The 21309-nt window shown below is 45.0% G+C and overlaps 1 protein-coding gene across 3 annotated transcripts; it reads left to right on the top strand.

Annotated features, from left to right (window-relative positions):
* The first annotated feature begins 244 nt into the window (after window positions 1–244).
* On the top strand, window positions 245–21267 carry CCDC92 (coiled-coil domain containing 92). 3 transcript variants are annotated; one of them, XM_033008275.2, is made up of 5 exons: window positions 245–518; window positions 716–777; window positions 16442–16588; window positions 16944–16985; window positions 18420–21267. In XM_033008275.2, exons 3-5 carry the CDS (start codon window positions 16459–16461, stop codon window positions 19193–19195), a joined length of 948 nt encoding a protein of 315 aa, XP_032864166.1. In that variant the 5' UTR covers window positions 245–518; window positions 716–777; window positions 16442–16458; the 3' UTR covers window positions 19196–21267. The 3 variants fall into 3 exon arrangements, with proteins under 3 accessions (XP_032864166.1, XP_042661236.1, XP_032864167.1); XM_042805302.1 differs by lacking the exons at window positions 245–518; window positions 716–777 and adding an exon at window positions 1722–1997; XM_033008276.2 differs by lacking the exons at window positions 245–518; window positions 716–777 and adding an exon at window positions 3173–3275.
* The last annotated feature ends 42 nt before the right edge of the window (window positions 21268–21309 follow it).

Below are 21309 nucleotides of genomic sequence, written 5' to 3'. Positions count from 1 at the left end.
AACGCGTTTTCCTTACATGCGGTACTGGGGTATATTTCTGTTGCAAGAATGTCACGTCTTAAGGCCCATTACTAAAAAGCACTTTCCTTCCAGCAGCACAGCTGGGGGTTTTTCCTTCATCTGTGTTAGGTTATTAGGGATCCATATTGAATTTAACATCCTTCTGTCTTCCCTGCCAGGATGATTCAAGTAGCAAATGCTTTTCTGTTTTGGCACAGGTCCTAAATGAATCAGCTTCTCAGACTAGCTCGTCACCTAACGGGATCCTAAATTAAGAGTCCATGTTTTAGATAAAAAGCTGGATGGATCTGAGATAACATGGAAGGAAAATCATGGAAGGCTCGTTCTCTGGGTCTGTGTCAGCCTGACATTGCAAACCGGCATCTGAGTTCAGCCCCGCTTTGCACAGCCACTGCACGAAGGAGGGATTCACGGGGTGTCAGGAGCTGTGTCCTCAACTGGGGAGGTGCCCTGGGGACCCCCCTCACACCCACCCCCCTCACAGCCAGCCCACACCGGTGAGACACAGCAGCTTGCTCCTTCCCACTGCAGGGCCTTTCTCCATTGCTGCTAGTTTGCTTACATCTTGTCCTGTACCAGTCTTTTCACTTCTAAATTTAAAAACAGTCTTCTGTGGTTTTAGCTCTGACTAAGAACTAATAAGCTTCCTTAAAACTATTTCCCTCTAGGCTATGTTGTGCTTTATTTTCCCCAGATTTAGAAGCCACAAGGTGTAGATCCATCCTCCTTCCCTCACACAGAACCGTCACACTGAAGGTACGTAGATCCACCAGCTTGCAGCTTAACTCTGAATTTGATTTGGGTGAAAGTGTGAAATAGATACCTGTGTTGTGTATAATGCTTCTTTTTCCTTAGAAAATTATTATCTCTAACTTTCAGAAACTCTAATTGGCCTTTTCTGTTGGCTGCTTTAAAGAACCAAGTTTCTGTCTCTTAGCTTTGAAGGCACTTAGATGAAGTATTTTCTTTCCCTTACAAACACAGAAAAGGCACCGCGTGCAAATCTGCATGCAAGATAAATCTTATCAAGCTGTTCCCATGTGTGCCATTCGCCAAGGCAATGTCCTGGTCACAGGCAAATCCCTGATTCCCCTGACCTTTCCGTGCTCATGAGCTGCGTGGGAATTTCTCTGCGTGTCTGCCCGTGCCCACGCTGCTGAGCTGGGCTGGTGCACACCCGCCAGAAACACAATCGCTGCTCGGTGATTATGCCCTGTGGCATCACCTTCCAGGCGGTTTTATGCAGAAAATACAGATGTGCTGCACGTCCACGACCCCGCGAGCTGTGCAGCGCAGGGGCGCAGGAAGGACGCGGTGGAGCCGAGGGGCAGGGGCGGGCAGCCGGCAGAAATCACACCCACTCGCAGCTTGCTCCCCGGGCGCTTCAGCGGTGCTCAGTGCGGAGGGCTGGCGTGGGAATACGCGCACGAGTGGCCGTGAACCGTTTAGAGCGTGGGGAGCCACGCAAAATTTCCACAGACACCCGCAGCGCCCGGCTCCCTCCGTTTTACCCGCGGTCCTTGGGAGCGCACACGGCGGCAGCTCACGGTCGGGTTTCCATTCCCCCCCCAACACCCGCTCCCTTCCCACAGACACGCGTGTCCGTGTGCGTGTCCCGCGCGCCCCGCCCCTCTCCGCTGTGGGCGGGGCCAAGGCCGCGGCTGATGCCAGCGCCGACACACCCCCCCCCGCGCGTTGCCATAGCGACGGGCCGGGCTGCCGCAGCCGCACCTGCGCCTGCGCCGCCGCCCCCGGTCCCGTGTGTGTGTCCGTTCTTTCCCTCCCCCCCCCTTGCCCCCAGGGGCCGGTAAGTGCCGGGGGGGCCCTTTGGCTCCTTCGGGCTGGCGGTGAGGGGCGATGAGCGTCGGCAGCGGCTGACCCGGCGGCAGCGAGGGGTTTGGGCGGCCCGGTGCGCTCCGGAGGGGCTTTGCGGCGGGAGGGAGCCGCCTCGGCAGCGCCGCGGAGGGCTGAGCCAGGTGAGGGGCCGGGGAGAGGCGGCGGCTCCGGCTGAGGGGACGCGGGGGGGGGTTTACGGCACCCTGTTCCCTCAGGCAGGCGAGGGGGTGTTAACGGCGTCGTGAGCCCGCCGGAGCGGGTTAGCGGCACGGCTGCTCCGTGAGGGGGTTGTGGCCTCCCCCCGCCCTCACACGCACCCCCGGGGTTACCGGGGGGGCCTTTCCCGCCCCCCGCGGCACTGTGAGGCCGGTCCGTCCGGTCCCCTCTCCTCGAAGGCGGAGGGTGTCAGGCCGCCCCGCTGACCCCTCTCTGCGCTGGGAGAGATCGGGGGTCGCGGTCCCGGGTCCTGCACCGGCTGGAAAAGCAACGCCTCTGGGGAAGGACGATCCCCGCGCCGCCGGGGCGAGGGGCGAGGGCAGCCCCCGTGGGCCGCCCGCTGTGATGCGGCGAGGCCGGGTGGGTGGGCGGGCGGGCTGCCCCCGGCCGCGGTGCCTGCCTGTCCGGGGGCGCTGGACCCAAGTGCCTCATTTTCTCTCTTTAAGAGCATAAAAGACCCTTTCTGTGGGCACTAGAACAGCAGAGGAGAAAAGAGGTTATCCCGCAGCTCACTTCGCGCTTTATCTTTCCATTTCTGCTGGCGAGAACGTTTAATTTCTGGCTGCGAATGCATCCTAGCTCAGGAGGGAGCGGTGCGCCCATTCACCTCCCTCCCTCCCCAGCGGCAGTCTGCACAGTTCAGATCGGCTTCAGTGGAGCTGCTGACTCCCACCCACACCCGCCGGGGCAGGTTTTACATCGCATCCTCTTTCATCCTTCCTAGTCTCCTTTTGTATGGTGCATTTTCACTTTACACAGCGACAACAGTGTCGTCTTCATCAGTAACACGGGGCCTGTAAAGAGAAGAGGGATAGGTGGGTTGTGTACATTTTGGAGTGGGTAGGGAATAATCTTCATTTGAGACGAGATTTTTCCTTCTGAGGAGAATCCCTGTCGCATGTGGATATGGCAGCAAAGAAGTGCAGGGCATCCTCAGACATGGAGATTCTTCCAGCCGCATAGACACTGTTTCCCTATGCAGGACATGGGGTGGGACAGCAGGAAGGAAGGAGGGGCCCTTCCCACGGTGGACAGCAGTGATATGCGTTTGAGTTTGCCTTATTAAATTGTGTGAAGCTGAGACAGTGAAGGTAAATAAAACCCCAGAAGCTGAGGCAGCCCTGAGGGTGGAACTGTCCATTTTGATCTGCATTGCAGGTGCATAAGAAGCATCCAGAGTACTTGTTAGCTTTGCCTAGATGGTAAGATGCTTCAGCGTAAAAAGCTTTATTGTTGCTTTGGCAATATAAATTATGCTCCTTAATTTTTTATTTTTTTTTTAAAAGGACAAATGGATGTGACTGTAAATACAGTGCCTTTTTCCATATAGCTTGTTCGTTAGTGAATGTAATTCTGTAGTGCTTTATTACGACTGAACCTCTGGGAGATAGGCACATTTTTAAACTGCACACTGGTTTTTAATTTGACTATTTAAATCAAGTGCTTTATACACAGGCAATGACAGACTTGTAATGTTAATTTTTCAAGCTTTTGGTTGTACTGAGGTTTCAGCAGTCATTTTAAGTGAAATAACAAATATCTGAAGGTCATAACATGGAATGGTATCAGCTGCTTATGTGAAAAAATATAATGTTGGCTAAACTGACACGTAACTACTTGTTTTCATCCTGTTACCATCCTGCTTAGTAGATTGGTAAAGTTTCCTCCCGCATCACCTTAGGAAAGGGGAAGGTCTCATGACCAGTTCAAATGCTGTATGTAGTTTTCAGTCCAGTAATTGTTGCAAACTCTAGAATAGCCCTCTTATTTCGTTCCTTAAAGTTGTCTTCTTTACTTCAGATTTCAAATATAATTGCATAATTTCAGGGCTTTTAAATTATTTTTTTTTAAATACACTGTGTCATTGGAGTTACAAAAATCAAACTGTTCCTCTGTGTGCCTTAATTCAAGAGGTTGTAGGTATTAAGGATAATATATTTGTTCATCCAGATCTACTACATTAGTCAATCCTTTAACAGCAGTAGGCAGAAAAAACCCTCCCCAGTGCTATTATTGCAGAATGTGGACCATAATGTAATATGAAATATTTCTTGAACATTATAAACAGTATAACAGAGGAGACACAGTATAAACTAGTTTGCAAGTTTACTTTTGCTGCTGTGTTAGACTCTCGTTTCTAGATGTCTCATCACTTTGGCTTTAAAAAATGGCATTTTAAAGTAGCAAAACTTTGAAGGATTGCTTTTATATTCTCAGGATTCTCAATTTATTGTGATACTTGTGTGAACAGAATACTATTATGTAATTCATCTTTTTACTCATTTTCATGTTTAATCTCATTTTTCATAGTAAAGTTTAAAAAAATGTAGCGAATGGTGGTTTATTTTGTACAGAAAACAGACACCATCTTTATATACAACTGTTTATAATGCTTAAGATTTTTTTTTGCTGGCAAGTGACACTTTCTGTATATATGTGTCTGTATATGTATCTCTTAGTAACTAAAAGCGATGCCTTTTAATGAGCAGTGATTTACTGGAAGATCAGCATGTCAGGTAACTTGATGCTTTAGTGGAAATAGTTAAGTGTGTTCTGACTTGACAAGGGCACAGCTCTTCCTACTACTGGTTTAAAAAGCAAAGCCACAGATGAAGAAAGGAAAGATCTAAGGATCCTGGTGCTGAAAAAGGATAGTTGCTTGAAAGGTCTCTGGTTTGGCTTTCTGCAGCCTCTTTCATGTCTGCTGCAGCACACAGAATATTGTGAGTAGCTGTGAAACGTTGAAAAGCATAGACAGAGGTCTGTGTGCCTTATTGCAGCTTCCACACCATTGTTATTGACAGGAATATGCTGCAATAAGGTAATATTGTGTAACCATAACCAATATGGTCAGAACAGCCTCCGGCAGAGCCTGTCCTGTCCCTGGGATCAGTGGTGCTGAGTGCCGCTGCCCAGCGCCGGGGTGGAGTTGAGGCGGGGAGGGTGCCCTTTGTTCAGGCAGAAATCTTATCTCTAGAGCTCTGCCTTCCTTTGCATCTGCAGCATGCCAAAACAAACTCTCTGCTCCTTTCCTGCGTGCTAATCTAATGCGATATTGGAAAAAGCAAATTAAGATAATGGGTGCTGAATTTAACCAGGTTGGAATGTTAGTCCCCTAGTTGGTACCTGCTGTACCTCACCTCCAATTCCTTCGCTTGCTTGACGAGACCTGGCATCCTTTATGTATCTGGCTGTAGTGTCTTCAATGACTGTGTGCCTGATTAGTCTCTGTGCTCATTATTAAGTGATATAAAAATTGTCTTCCTCTAAAGAAGAATGTCCAGCAATGTGATAATGGGTGTTAGTATTTCCATGTGATTGGTGAATAATAGCTTATGGTTATCTACAAGCTCATTTCTCTTCATGATAAAGAATATAGTACTATAAATGGGAGCAATATATTTATTTATTACTAGCAGTTAGAGGCATGACAAAATACTGCTGAAAACAATGTCTTCAGAGTATATCAGAACTTCTGCAAGCTGTTCGTTTGTGTGGGGGTTTTTTAAATAATCCTTGGAAAAAAGCCTTTTATTTGGATAGGTGTTTCTTTCCTTCTGTCAAGGAGCATGCTTGCTCTCATTTCACTCCTAGAAAACCTTTGGTTTATACTTAAAATGTTAAAATACATTGCTGCTTGTTGGTCTTAATTATTTGGGTGTGAGACAAGATTTAAGATCAATATTATTTAAAAACACTGCTTGACTGAAAACTGTAAAATTTCATGGCTTCTTCCTAAACAGAATGATAGCTGGCTCTAGAAAGGCTGAAAATATGCCAGGGAACAGTAGCTCCCTGTAATCTGAGTCCGTGTCCAGAGGGAGGGCACAAGAGGTACAGCATATCACATCTCGGGAGTGGAGGTGTTGAGCTTAGGAAGTGTCCATCTGTGTGGAAAAAATCGTGTGAATGATGTCATTAGCAGCAGGTTTCCTTTGTAATAAAAGTATATGTGCTTGTTTGCTTTCCATTCCTCATGAAAGCTTGGTTTAAGCAGTGTCTGGTTTTATTGTCTCAATTTGAGATACCCAGGTTATGTAAGTAAGAGTATAAAGCGCCTTTGTTTAAAATTCTTTATCTTGGCATCCTATTTACTTTAAAAAAAAATAAAAAAAATCCTATATTTGCTTAAGAAAGGATTTAGACATAGGTCATCACCATCACTAGGTTTCCTTCATCAGCAGCTCTCAAAACTTTCCTTTAGCAAAGTGGAGACCAGTTTTTGTATGTTTTATGTTAGTTGATGTTCTAAAATAATAAAATCAATAGCTTATGAAACAGCATCAAAGAGTGCATTAGAGAAAAGCACACTACTCAGCCTGTTAAACTTGCTTGAAAAATAGTTGTGCTATTCTGTAGAACTGCTGCTACAATAGATGTTCTCTGTAAATGGATCCATCCTAGGAGGACAGATTTATTTAGCTAGCTGTAAGGCTTCAGTGCCTTTCAATGTGTTTCACAAATATTCTGGGTAAACTCTGAAAATCATAATTTCTGCAGTTCTTGCATAGGAGCTCGAGCTCAGATGGGTGCCCAGAGCTGGCGCTGCTGCAGGAAGCAGTTCTGCTTGTACCACCCCACCAACCTGCTTACAGATTTTATTTTCTTTTTTTTTTTTTTTTTTTAGTTCCCACGTTCCCCATCAGGTGTCTGCAGTGCTGCATGGTGAACCCATCACCTCAAAAATAGCCAGTGGAAAAACAAGTTTGTTGCCAGCTGAGCCAGTTCCCTGACTTGGTTCGCTGAATGACCAGGAAGGTGATTTGGAAGTGTTTAAGAAACCTGACAGCAAATTCTTGCTCGGTATATGCAAGTGGAAGGGGTGAGACAAAGTCATGGCTAGGCTGGATAGCTAAATATTTGCATGCCTGTGTGGTAGCAGGTTATTTTCCTGTTATGGGGGGAAAAAAAAATGTCCAACCAAGTCACTCGTGTAAAAGCAGCATAGTAATTGTTTTGGTTTGTGTTTCATTGAGCCTTCAGAACTGGGAAATTTTTTAAATTAACACAATACATTTGCTTTGACTTCTAGCGCAGTTTCCATGTTACTGATCATAGAGAATAAAATTAAAAGAGAAGTGATCATAAGCGAATATTTGATAACTGGGAAAAAAACCCCACTCTTGACTTTTCCATAGTATAGTATTATTTCTAAGCATAAATACTGAGTTATACTGAATACATCCTTGTACAAAAACGTCTCACAGCCCACCTTACTAGCTTAAGTCCTGATTCGGCTTTAACTGAAGCTGGAGAACTTTCTTAATGACTTTGAAAGAAATAGGATCAGACTCATTTTTATGTGTAACGCTGATACTGTGTTAATCTGGGGGAACTGAGTATTAGTTTCCTTTTCATTCCCCTTCCGATAAAATAGATTTGCTTTAGTAGAAAGACTAATATGTGTCTTTGCAATATTATAACTGACTAGTTGTGGCTGGGTTGCAGTCTGTGTTCTGTGACTTTGATGGTGATTATATTGAAATAACAAACTATTTTATCCTCAGAATGAAGGAGTGAATAAAATAGCAAGGCCAGGCATTGGGAGCATGTGCTAGAAAGCAGAAGAGACCCAACCTATTCCTCTAAATGACGATGTAGCCTTACTCATGAAGGCTTTTATTGTCACTTCAAAAAAACTAAAAATTACATGGACGACTTCATTGTTAAAAGGGTTCTTCTTCTGAAGTAATTGGTGTTATTTAGATGATACCTTCTTTGTTTCCTTAAAGGGAATTATGCCCAAATTTTGTCATTTTCAGTATTTTCTGCCAGAGTAAGCTATATCTTCTTGACAGCTGTACAGCCAGAGCTTTGCATACCCTGGCATTGGTCAGAATAATTGTATCTGTATAAAGTGCTACTGCAGGACCATTTGATTCGATTCTCTAATAGTCTCTGTTACAGTAGTGATCTTAACATCTGATTTCTTTTAGTCTGCTTCCATTGTGACAGCTCTGGGGTTGGGTGATCTCAAGGACAGAGAAAACTCCACGTGAATTATTCCTGTCAGTCCTCGTGACTTCACGTAGACAGTCAGGCACGTAAGCAGTCAGCAATTTCTGTGCAAAGTACCATCTTGTTCGTTTACAGCATCTAGAAGAATTAGATCATTACTACCAGGAGTGTGTCCACTTAATTGTTCTTCCTGCTGCCATACCAATTGCTGTTGGAGTAACAAAAAAATTATTTTCTCACTAAAATACTAAAACCTGTGCTTCCTCAGGGACATTCAGAGATTAACTGTGAAGAGTCTGCAGAATCTCTGATCAGAAATTGAAAGGGAAGCAGGGCAGAGAAACAGCTGAGTAAAATAGCATCGAAAAGCATTAGAAATAGAAAAGGAGCTGAGAAAGCAAAATCATATCCTTCCTCTGGGAGGAGAGTAGCATGTTTCCTTTTTCCTCTCCATTGTCTCCAGGAAAGAACTACTGATTTTACTTGGCTTAAAACACACAAACTAAAAGAATATGAAAACAAGTTATTGGGACAATAATTACGTGTAAGTATTGTTATGCTTTAACACAGAAGGCAGAAGAAGGGTCTAGAGCTGTTGCTGTAAGATGTGTTCCTTACTGAGAAGGGGAAGTACATTCAGAACGTGGCTGTGTAGGCCTAGCATATACTCCGAAAAGCTTGGCTTCAGGCAGTATTGAACTAGCCAAAGTAGTTTAGTCTAATGCACGGAGGAATGAGGGGCAAACATAAACCTGAAACTGTGTAATAGGCTGTTGTTAAACTATTATTGCTGGATCTACATTAGCAGAGGTATAATAGTATTGGTGGGGGGCGGGGCGGGAGCCTTAAAGCGAATGTCCAAACAGAAAGATAGCCAAGCCCTCAAGTTGACTGTGGAGCCAGCAGGGTTTTCTTTATTATGTCCTTTGAAATAAGCTGAACAAACACTTTGGGGATGGCATGTGTCTCTGGAGATGGAGAGCTGATCTAAGCAAAGAACAGCTAAGTGTTTGTCAGTTGGGCATCTTATCACTGGAGCTACATTATTTGAAAATGTTTGGTCAGTTCAGCGATAGTCTTTAAAATGGGGACTGGCTAAAACTTTGAAGGTTCTTCCAAGAAGACTCCTGTGTCCTTAATTAGTTCTTGTATTTTGTATAGCATACAAAAAGCATTTTGGCAGTTTTGTCACATTTTGAGGGGGCACTGACTAGACACCAGTTGAGAGGAAAATGCCTGCCTGCCCATAGATGTTTCAGGAAGATTTGTATATGTGTTGGCAGAGAGCTAAAGCAGCTTCTCAAGTGATAGTCACCCCATCCATGTAAAAGGAGGTTATTCTGATTGATTTAGTGGATATAAAACAGGAATGAAAATGTTAAATAACTACGGTTGTTTGGGCTTCGTTCTAGTAGCTTCCTTTGGGCTGTGTCTAAAGTCATATATGAGCATCTCCCTCCTCTCATCTTGCAATGAGGTATAGAGATGCTCTGATTTTGTGCAAAGGCACCTAATACACAGCCAGATGCTCATTGCCTTGAAATATTTTGAACTCTATCCAAATGCTTAAGATCAGAAAAGGCCTGGAGCCTGCACATCATCTGCAAGGCAAAATTTGGCTTCTAAAATGTGACTGCTTGTGGTGAGCTTGTGATAAAGTTGCATTTTGGAAGCTCTTATTTAATATTTTTCACTTTCAATTTAAGATTTTTTTTTTTAATTCCCTTTTAAGGGAACATGCACTTGTAAAAGAGACAGAGCGGTTCCTTTTTGAGGTGAGTTTACAAGAATGTTAACTTTTCCACTTCACTGGAAGATGAGGGCTTAGGTAGGTGCAGCAAGGATTAAAGTGTTGCACTTAATGTTCCCCGGGGGAGTGCTGTTTAATTCATTCCATTTGTTCCTCTTAGACTATATTAAAGAAAAATTGTGAGTCCATTGTTTGGAGGACTTGAGTCTCAATCTTTCAGCTATATCTAGAAACATACTGTGATGGTGGTGATCCTGAGAAATGAGAAACTTGGCATGTTTTGAGGGTTGAATGCAGCATACCGTCCAGATAAAGCTTGTGAACTGACAGGTTGGACACTGTTGGTGTTTAGCACAAGCCTTACTGCGAAAGAGGAGGTGTGTTACCCTGGCAGTGTTGAACACTGCAGTGCCCCTTTTAATGTTTTATCATCCTTATCAAATGACATATGCATTCCTAGTGGGAGTTTGCCTAGCTCTGCATTGCACAATTCCTTTTGTATAAGAACAAAGCAAACCTTTGGGGGTTTTTTAAAGTTGCTTTGGAGACAAGGGGAAAGGGAGAAAAACCATAGTGACGTAACTGTTCTGTATATGCAGTTGCAGTTTCTTCCCAGCATTGGCTTAATTCATCTGAGGAAATCCAGCCAGAGACTGGTTGCTCTGAGAGCTGTGCCACCAATTTCCATGGTGAGACAGTGAAGATTGCTCATCTATTAAGGGCTCGGTTGACTTCTGCTTTTTGCTGTGTCTCTTGTGCCTTTTGATCGTAGCCTTATTCTTGGCTGCACATTCTTTTTTTGTTTCAGGGAGCAGGAGATGGAGTCAGCCTAGTGCAATCCCAGAACTGCTTTACAGGATTTCCTCTTTGAAACCCCAATGGGAGATGTACCTGAATAGATTTATTGTTTATTTCTTTGAACTGACACCTCCCAATACCATGTCTTCTGTAAGATCTCAGCTGCCAATGAGCGCAGTTCTTGGATGTGATTTGTGGCTGTACATGCTACATTCCAAGAAACAGGGAGTTAAGAATTGTTAAGGAACTTTGAGTAGCTGTAAATCCCGCTAACCAAACTCCCTGGAATTAAGTCAAACCATTCGCATAGGGAAGTGGTAGGAAAATGTTCACTGACTCGTATTAAAAGAAACTATTATTTCTTTTTAATTATATTTGTTTCTTTTTCACATACATCTCCTAAGTCTGTTCTCATTTTGGAAACTTTCTGACTGAGACTGCATAGGTCGGTAGGTCTCACTTGCATCGTATCCTGTGAGCTGCTGTCAAAATTGAGACTAACATTAAATAAAATGTTTTATGCAACTGTAGTAGCTTTCACTAATGGTATACTCAAGAATGCAGAATTGAAGGGGTGCTGTTAACTCACAGTAGCTTTTTCAAGTTTCAGTATATGGTTTAACTTTGAGACAGTTGTCAATGTTCTTGGCTTTAAAGATTAGTTCATGTTTTTTGCATGGTGTCCTTTGATCTTTACATGACTTAAATAAACAAGGAAGCTGATTAGTTGTTAAATGCTGTGAAATGTACAAAATATACAAACAGACTGCAAGTGGGGAAAACAGAAATGAAAGCCATCAGTGTTTTAATAATATAGTTATTCAAAGAAAACTACCTGTATGAAATGAGTTTCCAGTCATATTTAAAAAACCAACAACAAAAAAACAAAACAAAACAAAAAAACACCACCACCACATCCCACAGAACACTGTTTTTAGCCAGTATGCTTTAAATTGAAATACGTGATTTGGGTGGGCTTTTTAAGAACATGATCACACTAAATCATAACAATTTGGACAACGAATAGCACTGAGTCTCTGTTGAAGCAAGTAATGTCCCCTCTCGGCCTGTTCAGCGAAGCATCATGGGGGTCACAGCCAGGAGGTCTAATTCTGTCCCAGGCTGTGTCCTTCTACAAAATGCAGGTGGTGTCTCCCTGCTCTTTAAGGTAATCTTTAGTCAGGTGTCTGAAGAGACTTCTCTCTCTTGTCTGACCCAGAGCAATGTCATGCTGAGAGGGTTTTCCCCTCCTTTTAACCGCATGTTTCTGATCTTCAGAAATGATCTGTTTGATAAACTTGCCCAACAGCAAGTTAATTGGCTAGGTTGTTGGCCTAACTTACTGTATATTCTATGCAATTTTCATTTTTTTTGCCCAATTCAGTTGTATTTAGCTCTAGGGGCATAAACCAGTTTTCTATTATTCTGAAAAGAGAAATATTCTCTCTTTATCTGGCTTCTGCTTTGGCAGTTTGGCCAGCTTTTTAGTTAGGCACTGGCTAAAAAATATCCTGCAGGGAAAAATATTGCTGAATTTAGAACTGGGCAAAATGCAGATGATCTGTGGGTATCTGAGAGCTATTCAGACTGCAGGTGTGAATTTTTTTCTTCCCTTATTTGTGCAATAGAAATTTCCTTTTAAGTTTGATTTCCAAAGCAATCAAAAATACTTTTAATGCTGTGCTAATGAACTTGAGAGATAATGCATATTCAGTTGAAATCCATTTAATCCATATATCAGTCTTGAATAATGGTAGGTCTTGAATAATAAAACACAATAATTTGTGGTTTAAGATTTGGTGTAAAATAGGTAGAAAGTGAACGGTGGCTTGGAATATATTGTTGTTAATACTAATTTGTGCCATTCTAAGCAGGTTTCGTAGCAAAAGCATCTCAGTATAGCGACTGCCTATGCAAGACACTTTCTTCTTTCCCTGTTTTTGTGGTAGATGGTTTTGGGCTGTTTCCCAGAACACATGTGCACCGATTGCAGGGTGTTTGTATGTGCTGTCTAAACAGACGTGACTGGCCAGGGTAGAGTGGGGTTTGACCTGGAGCTGCTGCCCAGAAATTCTGCAGAAGCTGTAACTTCACCACGGTGGCCGTTGCTTTCCCTTGGAGTAGAGGAGACAGGGCAGGCAGACAGCTGAGCTCGGGGAGGAGGAAAAGCGTAGCAGGGTTGCAGAAGGCTGCTGGGAAAGTCAGCCCCCTGATCCTTCATCCACCGAGGAGAGAAACTACTTAGTGCAGAGGGGCTGCAGCTAAAACTCAAAGGGGATTGGTTTAATTGCTCGCACTGCTTAACTTACCAGTGCTGCAGGGAAGATGATGCTCTGGTGATGGTAATTTTTATTTTCTTCCTAAACCTATTACTAGCCTGCCTCTGATTATTTTTTTCCTTCAGAGTAGGTAATCCTAATGTGATCTTTCAGATGGAAAAGATCAAGGTGAAAAAACAATTGAGGTTAATGGTGACAGCCTTGTTTTGCCTTTTCTAACATTTAGAAACTAGTTTTTAAAAAATGCATTGATTTGCAAGGACTGAGTTATAAACACATACTGTTTGTTGCTGGTGATGAAGGCTTTCTGTTCTCTTATAGTTACAGGCAGAAAGCCACCGTTAGTAACCATGGTGATGGTAAAGGCTTTGGGATATTATGTGTAGGCTGCTCTTTCACCTAGCACTGTCAGTGCTTAGAGTTTCTTTTGGAGAATACATGTCTTGACTGAAATTCCTTTCTGAGCCTTAGTGTACCACAGTCAGCTCCAGCTTCAGTGGCAGCACAGACTCCTGCAAGTTTTGTTCTGATCTGGTATTCAGTCGGTGAGAGTATAATGGTCACTTAAGGAATTGGATGATTCAGTAATGCTTCTGCCTGTCTGAAGTCAGCTTTGCAAACATCATGATGTCACTTGGAAAGTATAACACAGCTAAAATATCATCAATCCTTAAAATGAATGGTGCCCCCTGGTAATTGCTGTGGACTGTGTAGTCCACCCTCAGATAATCTCCAAGGCTGTGGACGGTGAGGGGGTCCCAGCAGACGGAGCGTCCCCACTCATCGGCTGCTGGCGGTGCAAAGCGATCCCAGCTCAGACGAGCTGCTCTTCAGAAGCTGTAGAGCCAGGGCCTGTATGCACAACGTGTTTCTGGGTTGTCTAAATAAGAAATAAACTCTCTTTTTAGAATATTTTTAGTCCATAATTTTTACTTGTTTGCAAATGGTGGTCATTGCGAAATGACCTGTTCCTCTCAGCAAAGCACAAGTTGGCACCCTTACCCTCCTTCTTGAGCACTGAATTTAATCTTTGATCTCTGTTATAAAGTAACCAAGAGCTCTTGTTCGCTCCTTGCACAGAAGTGGAATCCTTGAAAGTCTTTTACGCCTTTACTTTTTTACAACCAAATATATGCTTCTGTAGGGATAAGTCAGTTGATGACGGTGTCAGTTAAGGTCGCAGATGGACTCAGGAAAGCTCTGTGTGTGTGTTTCCCCACCACCACCCCAGGGGCGTTAGTGCTTTACCAAGGTGCAGAAGCACTGGGTCTGGCAGCCTTTTGAGTAGAAAGTATAAAATCAAACACAGAGCTGTGTTACGTTTAAGAATTACAAAAGTATGTTACTTTCTCTGAGTATATGCTCTACCAATTTTAAACTCATAGAGTCAGATTTTTGTCATAAAACTACTTACCAGAAAGAGCCCACTGGCAGACACTTGAGATGGCAAGATGAACCCATTAAGGTGCCCACGAGGCAGCCATGGGCAGAATTAAGGTCTCTCTTATGCACAGTGTGTGGTCCTGTGGTTGTAATGCCATTGCACATGGTTGTCCAGGCAACGGGAGTCCTGATTCTTTACTTATCTCTGTAACCTAAACACTGTAATTGTTTTTACAAAACTACACAGAGGACTGAATTTAGCCTTTCCTACTGTAATGACAGAGCTAATGCTTCTCATGCATCAGCAGTGTTTAACCCTGTGTCGTAACCAATGTATCAGTGTCCCTGCCCGGGTTATCAGTCCCCGCCGTGGCTGGGTTAGGTGGCAGCAGGAGGGGGCTGCAGTGGCTCCCAGCCCGGGCAGGCCAGAGCATCAGCCGTGCCCGGGGAGCACGCAGAGGCACTCGATGAGCCCCGTCCTCATCTGTGGTAGGACGGGGGCTGTGGCAGTTCCTGGGGCTGCTCCATCCCCCAGAAGCTTCCTGTCCTGGCTTCTGTAATTCCCACACTGTGCTACTGCCTGTTGCTCTGCTGTCCCCATGAGCCTGGCTCTAGAATTTCTCTGTGCACCTATTTTTGTGCTGTCATCGTGCTCCTGAAGAGAAGGCTGGCTTCCCAGAGTTTTCAGAAGGCTTCTCAAGGATGACAGCTTTCTCGCTAAAGAAATTTAAAGTGTAGTAATGTGGAGTTACTGAGGACATATATTTCTGGAAAGTTCTTCTCACATAGAGCCAGCAGCCTCTATAAACCAGCTGTGGGTGGAGCAGCACTGTGCAGCACAGCTGTAGCAACACGGCGCGCTCTGCGTATGCAGAGAGGGGTAGTGATCACACAGTGAAACTCAAGAACTACTGAACGTATACCTGAGTGATTCTGTGCTTTGAGGCTGCAGGAGGATTGCAAACTGTCATGGTTGCCTTTTCTCATTAGTATACTTATTTTAGAGTTGAAATTTCACTAGGAAAGAGGGCAATAAACAGAATTGTGTCATGACAGACTTGGTGACTAGATCTCACTGGGGACCTTGGTCGCTCCTGGTAGTGCTTCTCCAGGTGCTCCTTTAAAGGTCCCAGAGGAGCCCCGGGGCACAGCGTGTGCTTCTCCACAGGAAGCATCTGCCTGCGCCTGGTTCGAGGAGCTATTTTTACCTTTCTATCAGGGAATTCATTTGGGAGTCTGTATCTCCAGCTCTACCAGACAGATCTTTCTCAGCTCTTTGGCCTGTGGGTGTATGTAAAACCCTTGTTGCCTTATCGGGATTAGTAGTAACACTGGTGGTGCAGGGGTCTTCAAGGATGCCTCTTGGCATCGTACGGTTAATCATTTCTGTCTTTATTTGAGTCTGATCTCTGCTGCAGTCCACGTGGAGTTTTATAAGACTGTTCTGCAAGGAAAACGCAGTGGCGTAACAGTTTCTCATATACTCATAACCTGAGCAAGAAAAATCTCTTTGTTTTCTCTTTAAATGAAACTTTGTCCTTGTCAGTTGTCTGGTTCCACATCATTGTGGCCCACGGCCAGTCTCCGGTGCCGTGGGGTCCGCACCGGGTCCGGATCCTGCCCTGGCGCGGCTGAGGAAATGCGATAGCAGCCAGCAGCAGCCGGAGCTTTCTCCCGTGCAGCTCCCAGCGAGCGCGTCCGGGCTGAGGTGCCCCGTAGCAGCCGCGTCCATGACGGTGCCGCTGGGCCCAGCTGCGTGTTAGACTCCCTGTTTTGCATTTCTCTTTAGAGATGTTGCATTTTAGTGCTTGTTGTCCAGGGATGTTACTAATTCCTGTGTCCCTGGAGGTAAGTGGAAAACCTCCAACAAGACAGGGGACATACTAGTCCAGTTTTTCAGAACTTTACTTTTATCTTGTAACAGGATTAGTGATTTAGTATGTCTGAAGTTAATCCTTTAAATGTGTTAACTCCAAACAAATGGGTTCCCTATACTACTCTGGCCTAGACTATAATTAGGGTTTCTGTGAACTTGGAGCACTTCTAATTGAAACAGTCATGAACATTTTGTGGCATTTGCTTGATTGCATATCAACTCATTCATAGGAGAATTCAGCTATTCCTGCTGGCCCTGGCTGCAGTGAGGATCTTTGTGTGTGCAAGATAACTCACTGTTACAATTCTGCATGTTTACTGACAGGGTAACTGCATGTCAGGATGGCAACTTCAAACCTGGAGAACCAGCTCCAGAGTGCCCAGAAGAATCTGTTGTTTCTCCAGCGAGAACATGCCAACACACTGAAAGGCCTGCACGCTGAGATCCGCCGCCTGCAGCAGCACTGCACAGGTAGCTGGGAGAGATGCTGATGCCGATTCGGTGCTTAATTCTTTTCCCAGGAATGGAATAACTGCTTCCTCCTTCAGCAGTGAAACGTCAGCATCAAAGCCCAGCACCAGGGCGCAGTTAGGGTGCCCAGCCTGTATGTCGGGGCGTGATGTGTGATCATTAAGCAAAGTGTCACGCGATAGTTTCAGTTGTTTTACAGATCTGATAATTTGCAGTGAATCTCCTATTATTGCTTCTGGTGGGGGGAAGAGTTAGTTATGCTTTTATTGAAGTATGCCATTGTAAACTTGCTCACCAGGTGGTGTATGGGGTAGATGATGATGTTCTAACAAAAATAAACAACTTTTTTCCTCAGATTTAACCTATGAGCTGACTGTAAAGAGTTCAGACTTGTCAGGTAAGGAATACATAGTATTTTTCTTTTAATGTTTGTGTTAAACTTCCGCATCTTTTTCAATGTTTGTATCTTCTCCATTACAAGTGGGTGAGACTACTTTGCACATGGGATGTTGACTGTATAAATTCTAAAGGCATAAGAGTAGTTTTCTACTTTCCAGACTTGCTGTTATTTATGAAGTAAATGTCACAATTTCTTGACCAAGGTCACACAGGAAATCTTTGAAAGAGCCACGAATAGAGTGTAGAACTACTGACTCCTCTCTCTCACTAGACAGTCAGTTCCCTGCATGCTGTAAGGGAACATGGGGCATGAATTTTAGGGGCAGAAGAGGGAGACTATTATTAAAACAGCTGGTACTGTAATTGCACCACAAAGCTTTTAGATAGATCGATAGATATACACACATGCACTAGTTTCTAGTTGTTTCAGATGTATTATGTTATCAAACAGTTGAAGCACAGGAATAAAATGTTCCCTGGGAGTGACCTCCTGGATCAGGGACAGTGTGGGACAGGACATGTATTGCAGGTACGAGAGAACAGGGGCAAATTTAGCAAAGCAACTGAGCAGCTTTGCACGTGCTCAGCGTTATTTCTTGACACTTTAATGTTGCTCAGGTGCTTCCTATTGCAGGATTTTCAGAGTGGGTGATGTGTCAGTGATGCCACCGTGTTGCTGCTGTGCCAAGCTCAGACACTGCCCGTTGTGGAGGGGACAGTGCTTGTTATTGGGGTTCAGGCTGCCGGTCTCTGCGGAACCGCTGGGAAGCCGTCCCGCTGTAACACTGAGGGAGGAGCGACAGAACCGCCCCCCACCCCCTCGGCGTGAGGGTGCTGAGGGCGTCAGCCTGCCTGCCCCAGGGGCGTCCTCCCCTGTGCTGCGGGGTGATGCGTCACACTCTGGTGAAGAGAAAGCAGCAGGGTTGGACACCTGATCCCCTCAGAGACTTCCACAGCAGCAAAGCCCTAGCGAAGAGACTCAGCTCTGCTGTAGAGTCACGGGCTTCACAGGGTGAAGCTACAGCCCGAGCGAGTCTTCCTGCTGGCCTGTGGCAGCTGCTCCATCCCTCATGCCAGCCAGTCTGGGACTTGCAGTGGGAGGAGCTCCTCTTAATAACCAGAGGATTTGCAAAATGGCTCCGATGTTGAGCCAAGTTCAGCAAGCACAGTTTCTGTAATCCGTGTTCCCCAGAACATGTGAAGTGTCTCTGCTTAGTATCAACGCTGTTAAACCCTGGTGAGTGGCACTATCTCATCATCACTTCTTTAAAAGCTGTCGTGGTGCTTCTGAAGTCATTTTTAAGATCATTAGCTGAAGTTAGTCTTTGGGATTTCTCTTATGGCTTTGGGATGGCAAAAGGAACCCTATTGCACGATTTTACTTAGTGGCTATTGTTAACTTGAAACACTTCTGCTTTTCCTATTCTTCTAGGAATTGGTAGTTCAAGAAGTGATGAACTCAAAAGAAAGTGTGAAGATCTTGAGGCTCAGCTGAAAGTCAAAGAGGCTGAAAATAATGAATTATTGAAAGAACTCGAACAAAAGAATGCGATGATAATGGTGCTGGAAAACACAATTAAAGAAAGAGAAAAGAAGTACTTGGAAGAGTTAAAAATGAAAAGCCATAAGCTCAATATGCTGTCAAGTGAACTAGAGCAGAGAGCGAGCACTATTGCTTATTTAACTTCTCAACTGCATGCGACTAAGAAGAAGCTGATGAGTTCAAGTGGGACTTCGGAGGGGACCCCTTCTGGCAGCCCCGTCCTGTCCAACTATAAGCCGTCCCCTCCCAAAGATAAACTGCCGGAGACTCCGCGGCGCAGAATGAAGAAGAGCCTGTCGACACCGCTGAACCCCGAGTTTGAAGAGGCCTACAGAATAGGGTCGGATAGCCGGAAGCTGCTGCTAAGGGAGCCTGTGGATGCCATGCCCGATCCCACTCCGTTTCTGCTGGCCCGGGAAACGGCAGAGGTGCATCTTATTAAGGAGAGGCCGTTAGTTATTCCGCCTATTGCTTCGGATCGTGCATCCGGTGAATCGCAGAGCCCAGCCCGAGAGAAGCCGCACAAGGCGCACATCGGGGTGGCGCATCGCATCCACCACGCCGCGCCGCCCCAGCCTCAGCCGGAGGTGGAAACGCTGGCGGTGGATCAGGTCCATGGCAGCAAAGTGGTCAGAAAGCACTCAGGGACAGACAGAACTGTTTGAGTAAATCACTGAAACGCTCTACTCTGTGGCTGTTTATGCACTGTGATCCTGTAGGATAAAGAGCACCTGCAGTAAAGTTTCTTTTGATGCCCCATGCATGCCAAACTTCTTCCAGATACATCATTAATAGATTATGCTCCTCTAATGAAACCTAATAGGACTGTGTTCATATGGCAAGGTATATAACTACTAAATGCTGTGGCCAAATCAGGGGTACCTGACCGCTTGCTTCTGAGCACTGCTCCATTTATGTAACTACACACGTGGACAAAGGCACAGGCTGCAGGCTGCATTATTAATCAATATTAGTGAAAACAAATTTAACTCTAAACCTGCAGCGGTATGTATTGGCTGTTGAAGTATGAACTTGCAGTGGTTCTTTTGTCTTCACTGTGTATGTAAGCACTTCATACCCAAACATCTCCATAACAAAGCCTTTCACACAGTAGCATTGGAAATAGTGCAGATGTACGTACACTTTAAAATGAACTGAGGGTGTCTTTTCCTTCACGTGCACATGCTCTTGATTGCAAATTGTGTTCACAGTTTTTCTTTCTCCAAATCCTGAGAGTCCCAGCAAGTGTTACTTGATTAATCCTAAACGCTTTGGTTTGTGGCTTTGTTTAAGTGAAAAATGGGGCGGGGGGTGGGGGGGGGACAAAGCACTCTTTAAAAGGGTTAGTGCTCCTCATAGACAAGTATGAACACGGGGTTGTTGGGGGGAGGGGAGGGGGGGTGTTTGTGTGTTTGACTTTTGTTTTATTTTAACCTGAATGGCTCCATCACACATTTTACACTAGTCAGTACACTGCACTTGTAGCACCTTCCATACTGGCTCAGAGCTCCTTTTCCAGGGAGAAAACGTAACTGTCTATCCAATATGGAAATGGTTCTTTATGCTCTAACCTGCACTTTTTTTGTAAAGGGTTTCTTCTTGTTTCCTGAAAACCTTAGTCTTGTTCTGGGCATTATCAGACAGTGCTGGCTTCTGCCAGCTTAGAAACCTGAGCTGTCCTCTAAAATATATTTAGTTTTAAATGTAAGTGATGTAACCAATTCTTACAGGCAGAAAACCTGGCATCCTCGACACTCACCTTCGTGGATGGGGACGGACTCGCCTTGCACTTGCCCTGCTTCCCCTGCTCCTCCCTAGTAAGCAACAGGTAGACCCAACACCTGTTAGACTACTTGATTATTTTTTAATTATTTTTTTTCCCTAGGAAAGAAAGGCATACCGCGAGCTGTGAGAGTATGTAATTTTGGGAAAGGTGCACATATTTGACCAGTTTTCTTAAATTCTGATCAGCGCCTCCAGCTCACCTCTGCTTCGCTCTTGTCTGCAGCCTCTGAGTAGGACCAGCAAGAAACAACGGCTCCCAAATGCTGCTAAGCTTATGATGTGCCTTCGAAACCTCGGAACGCGTAATCTCTGTGAAGGCTGGTGAAGGATCCCTGCCTGCCCTCTTTCCTTCCCCTTGCCAGCTGTACTCTGCCCCTCGTAAGCTTTTTCTGCCGCTGTGTTGGTGTGTGTCTCCCTCTGGAGCCCCGGCTCCCTGTCCCTCTGTCAGCCTGCCCCCGAGGCGCTGGCAGGGTGACAGAAGCTGTTCTTCCCCACTGTGGTACTGCTGAGTTTCCCGTGCAGCATGGCGCCTCACAGCAGGGTGTTCCCGGCCAGAGCAGGTTCCAACATCCCCTCGCCCCCCGCACTCTCACGACTCAGTCGCTCGCTGTTCTGAAGCCCAAGAAACGCTCTGCAGTGTGAGGCCGTGCTGGTTGGGGGGTAGGATTTGTATCATGAAGGGCAGGGGGGTAGGGAGAAGCCATGTTCCTGGAGAAAAGTTGGTTAAAGAAAGTTTGTTAGTCTGTGGTTTACTATTTTGAAGTGTATTGCAGTAACCAGTTTTTTGGTTTTGGCTTCTTTGGTGATTGTTGCCATATTTTTATGGCAATCTGTTGTATGACTGATCTACCCTGCTGCTTGTTCAAGGATGGAAGGCACCGCTTCTAAGCACAGCAGAAGTGATGCTTTGGGCAATTAAAAACACTTCTTACAACCCTATGGGCAAACCCCAGTCTTTGTGTGTGTGAGATACTTACTTACAGAGACCAACTTG

Source organism: Tyto alba, unplaced genomic scaffold, assembly GCF_018691265.1.
Source record: "Tyto alba isolate M040663 unplaced genomic scaffold, T.alba_DEE_v4.0 Super-Scaffold_44, whole genome shotgun sequence".
In the NCBI taxonomy this organism is placed as follows: domain Eukaryota; kingdom Metazoa; phylum Chordata; class Aves; order Strigiformes; family Tytonidae; genus Tyto; species Tyto alba.
The sequence above is the reverse complement of the archived record's forward strand: the minus strand, read 5'-3'. Positions and strand labels throughout refer to the sequence as shown.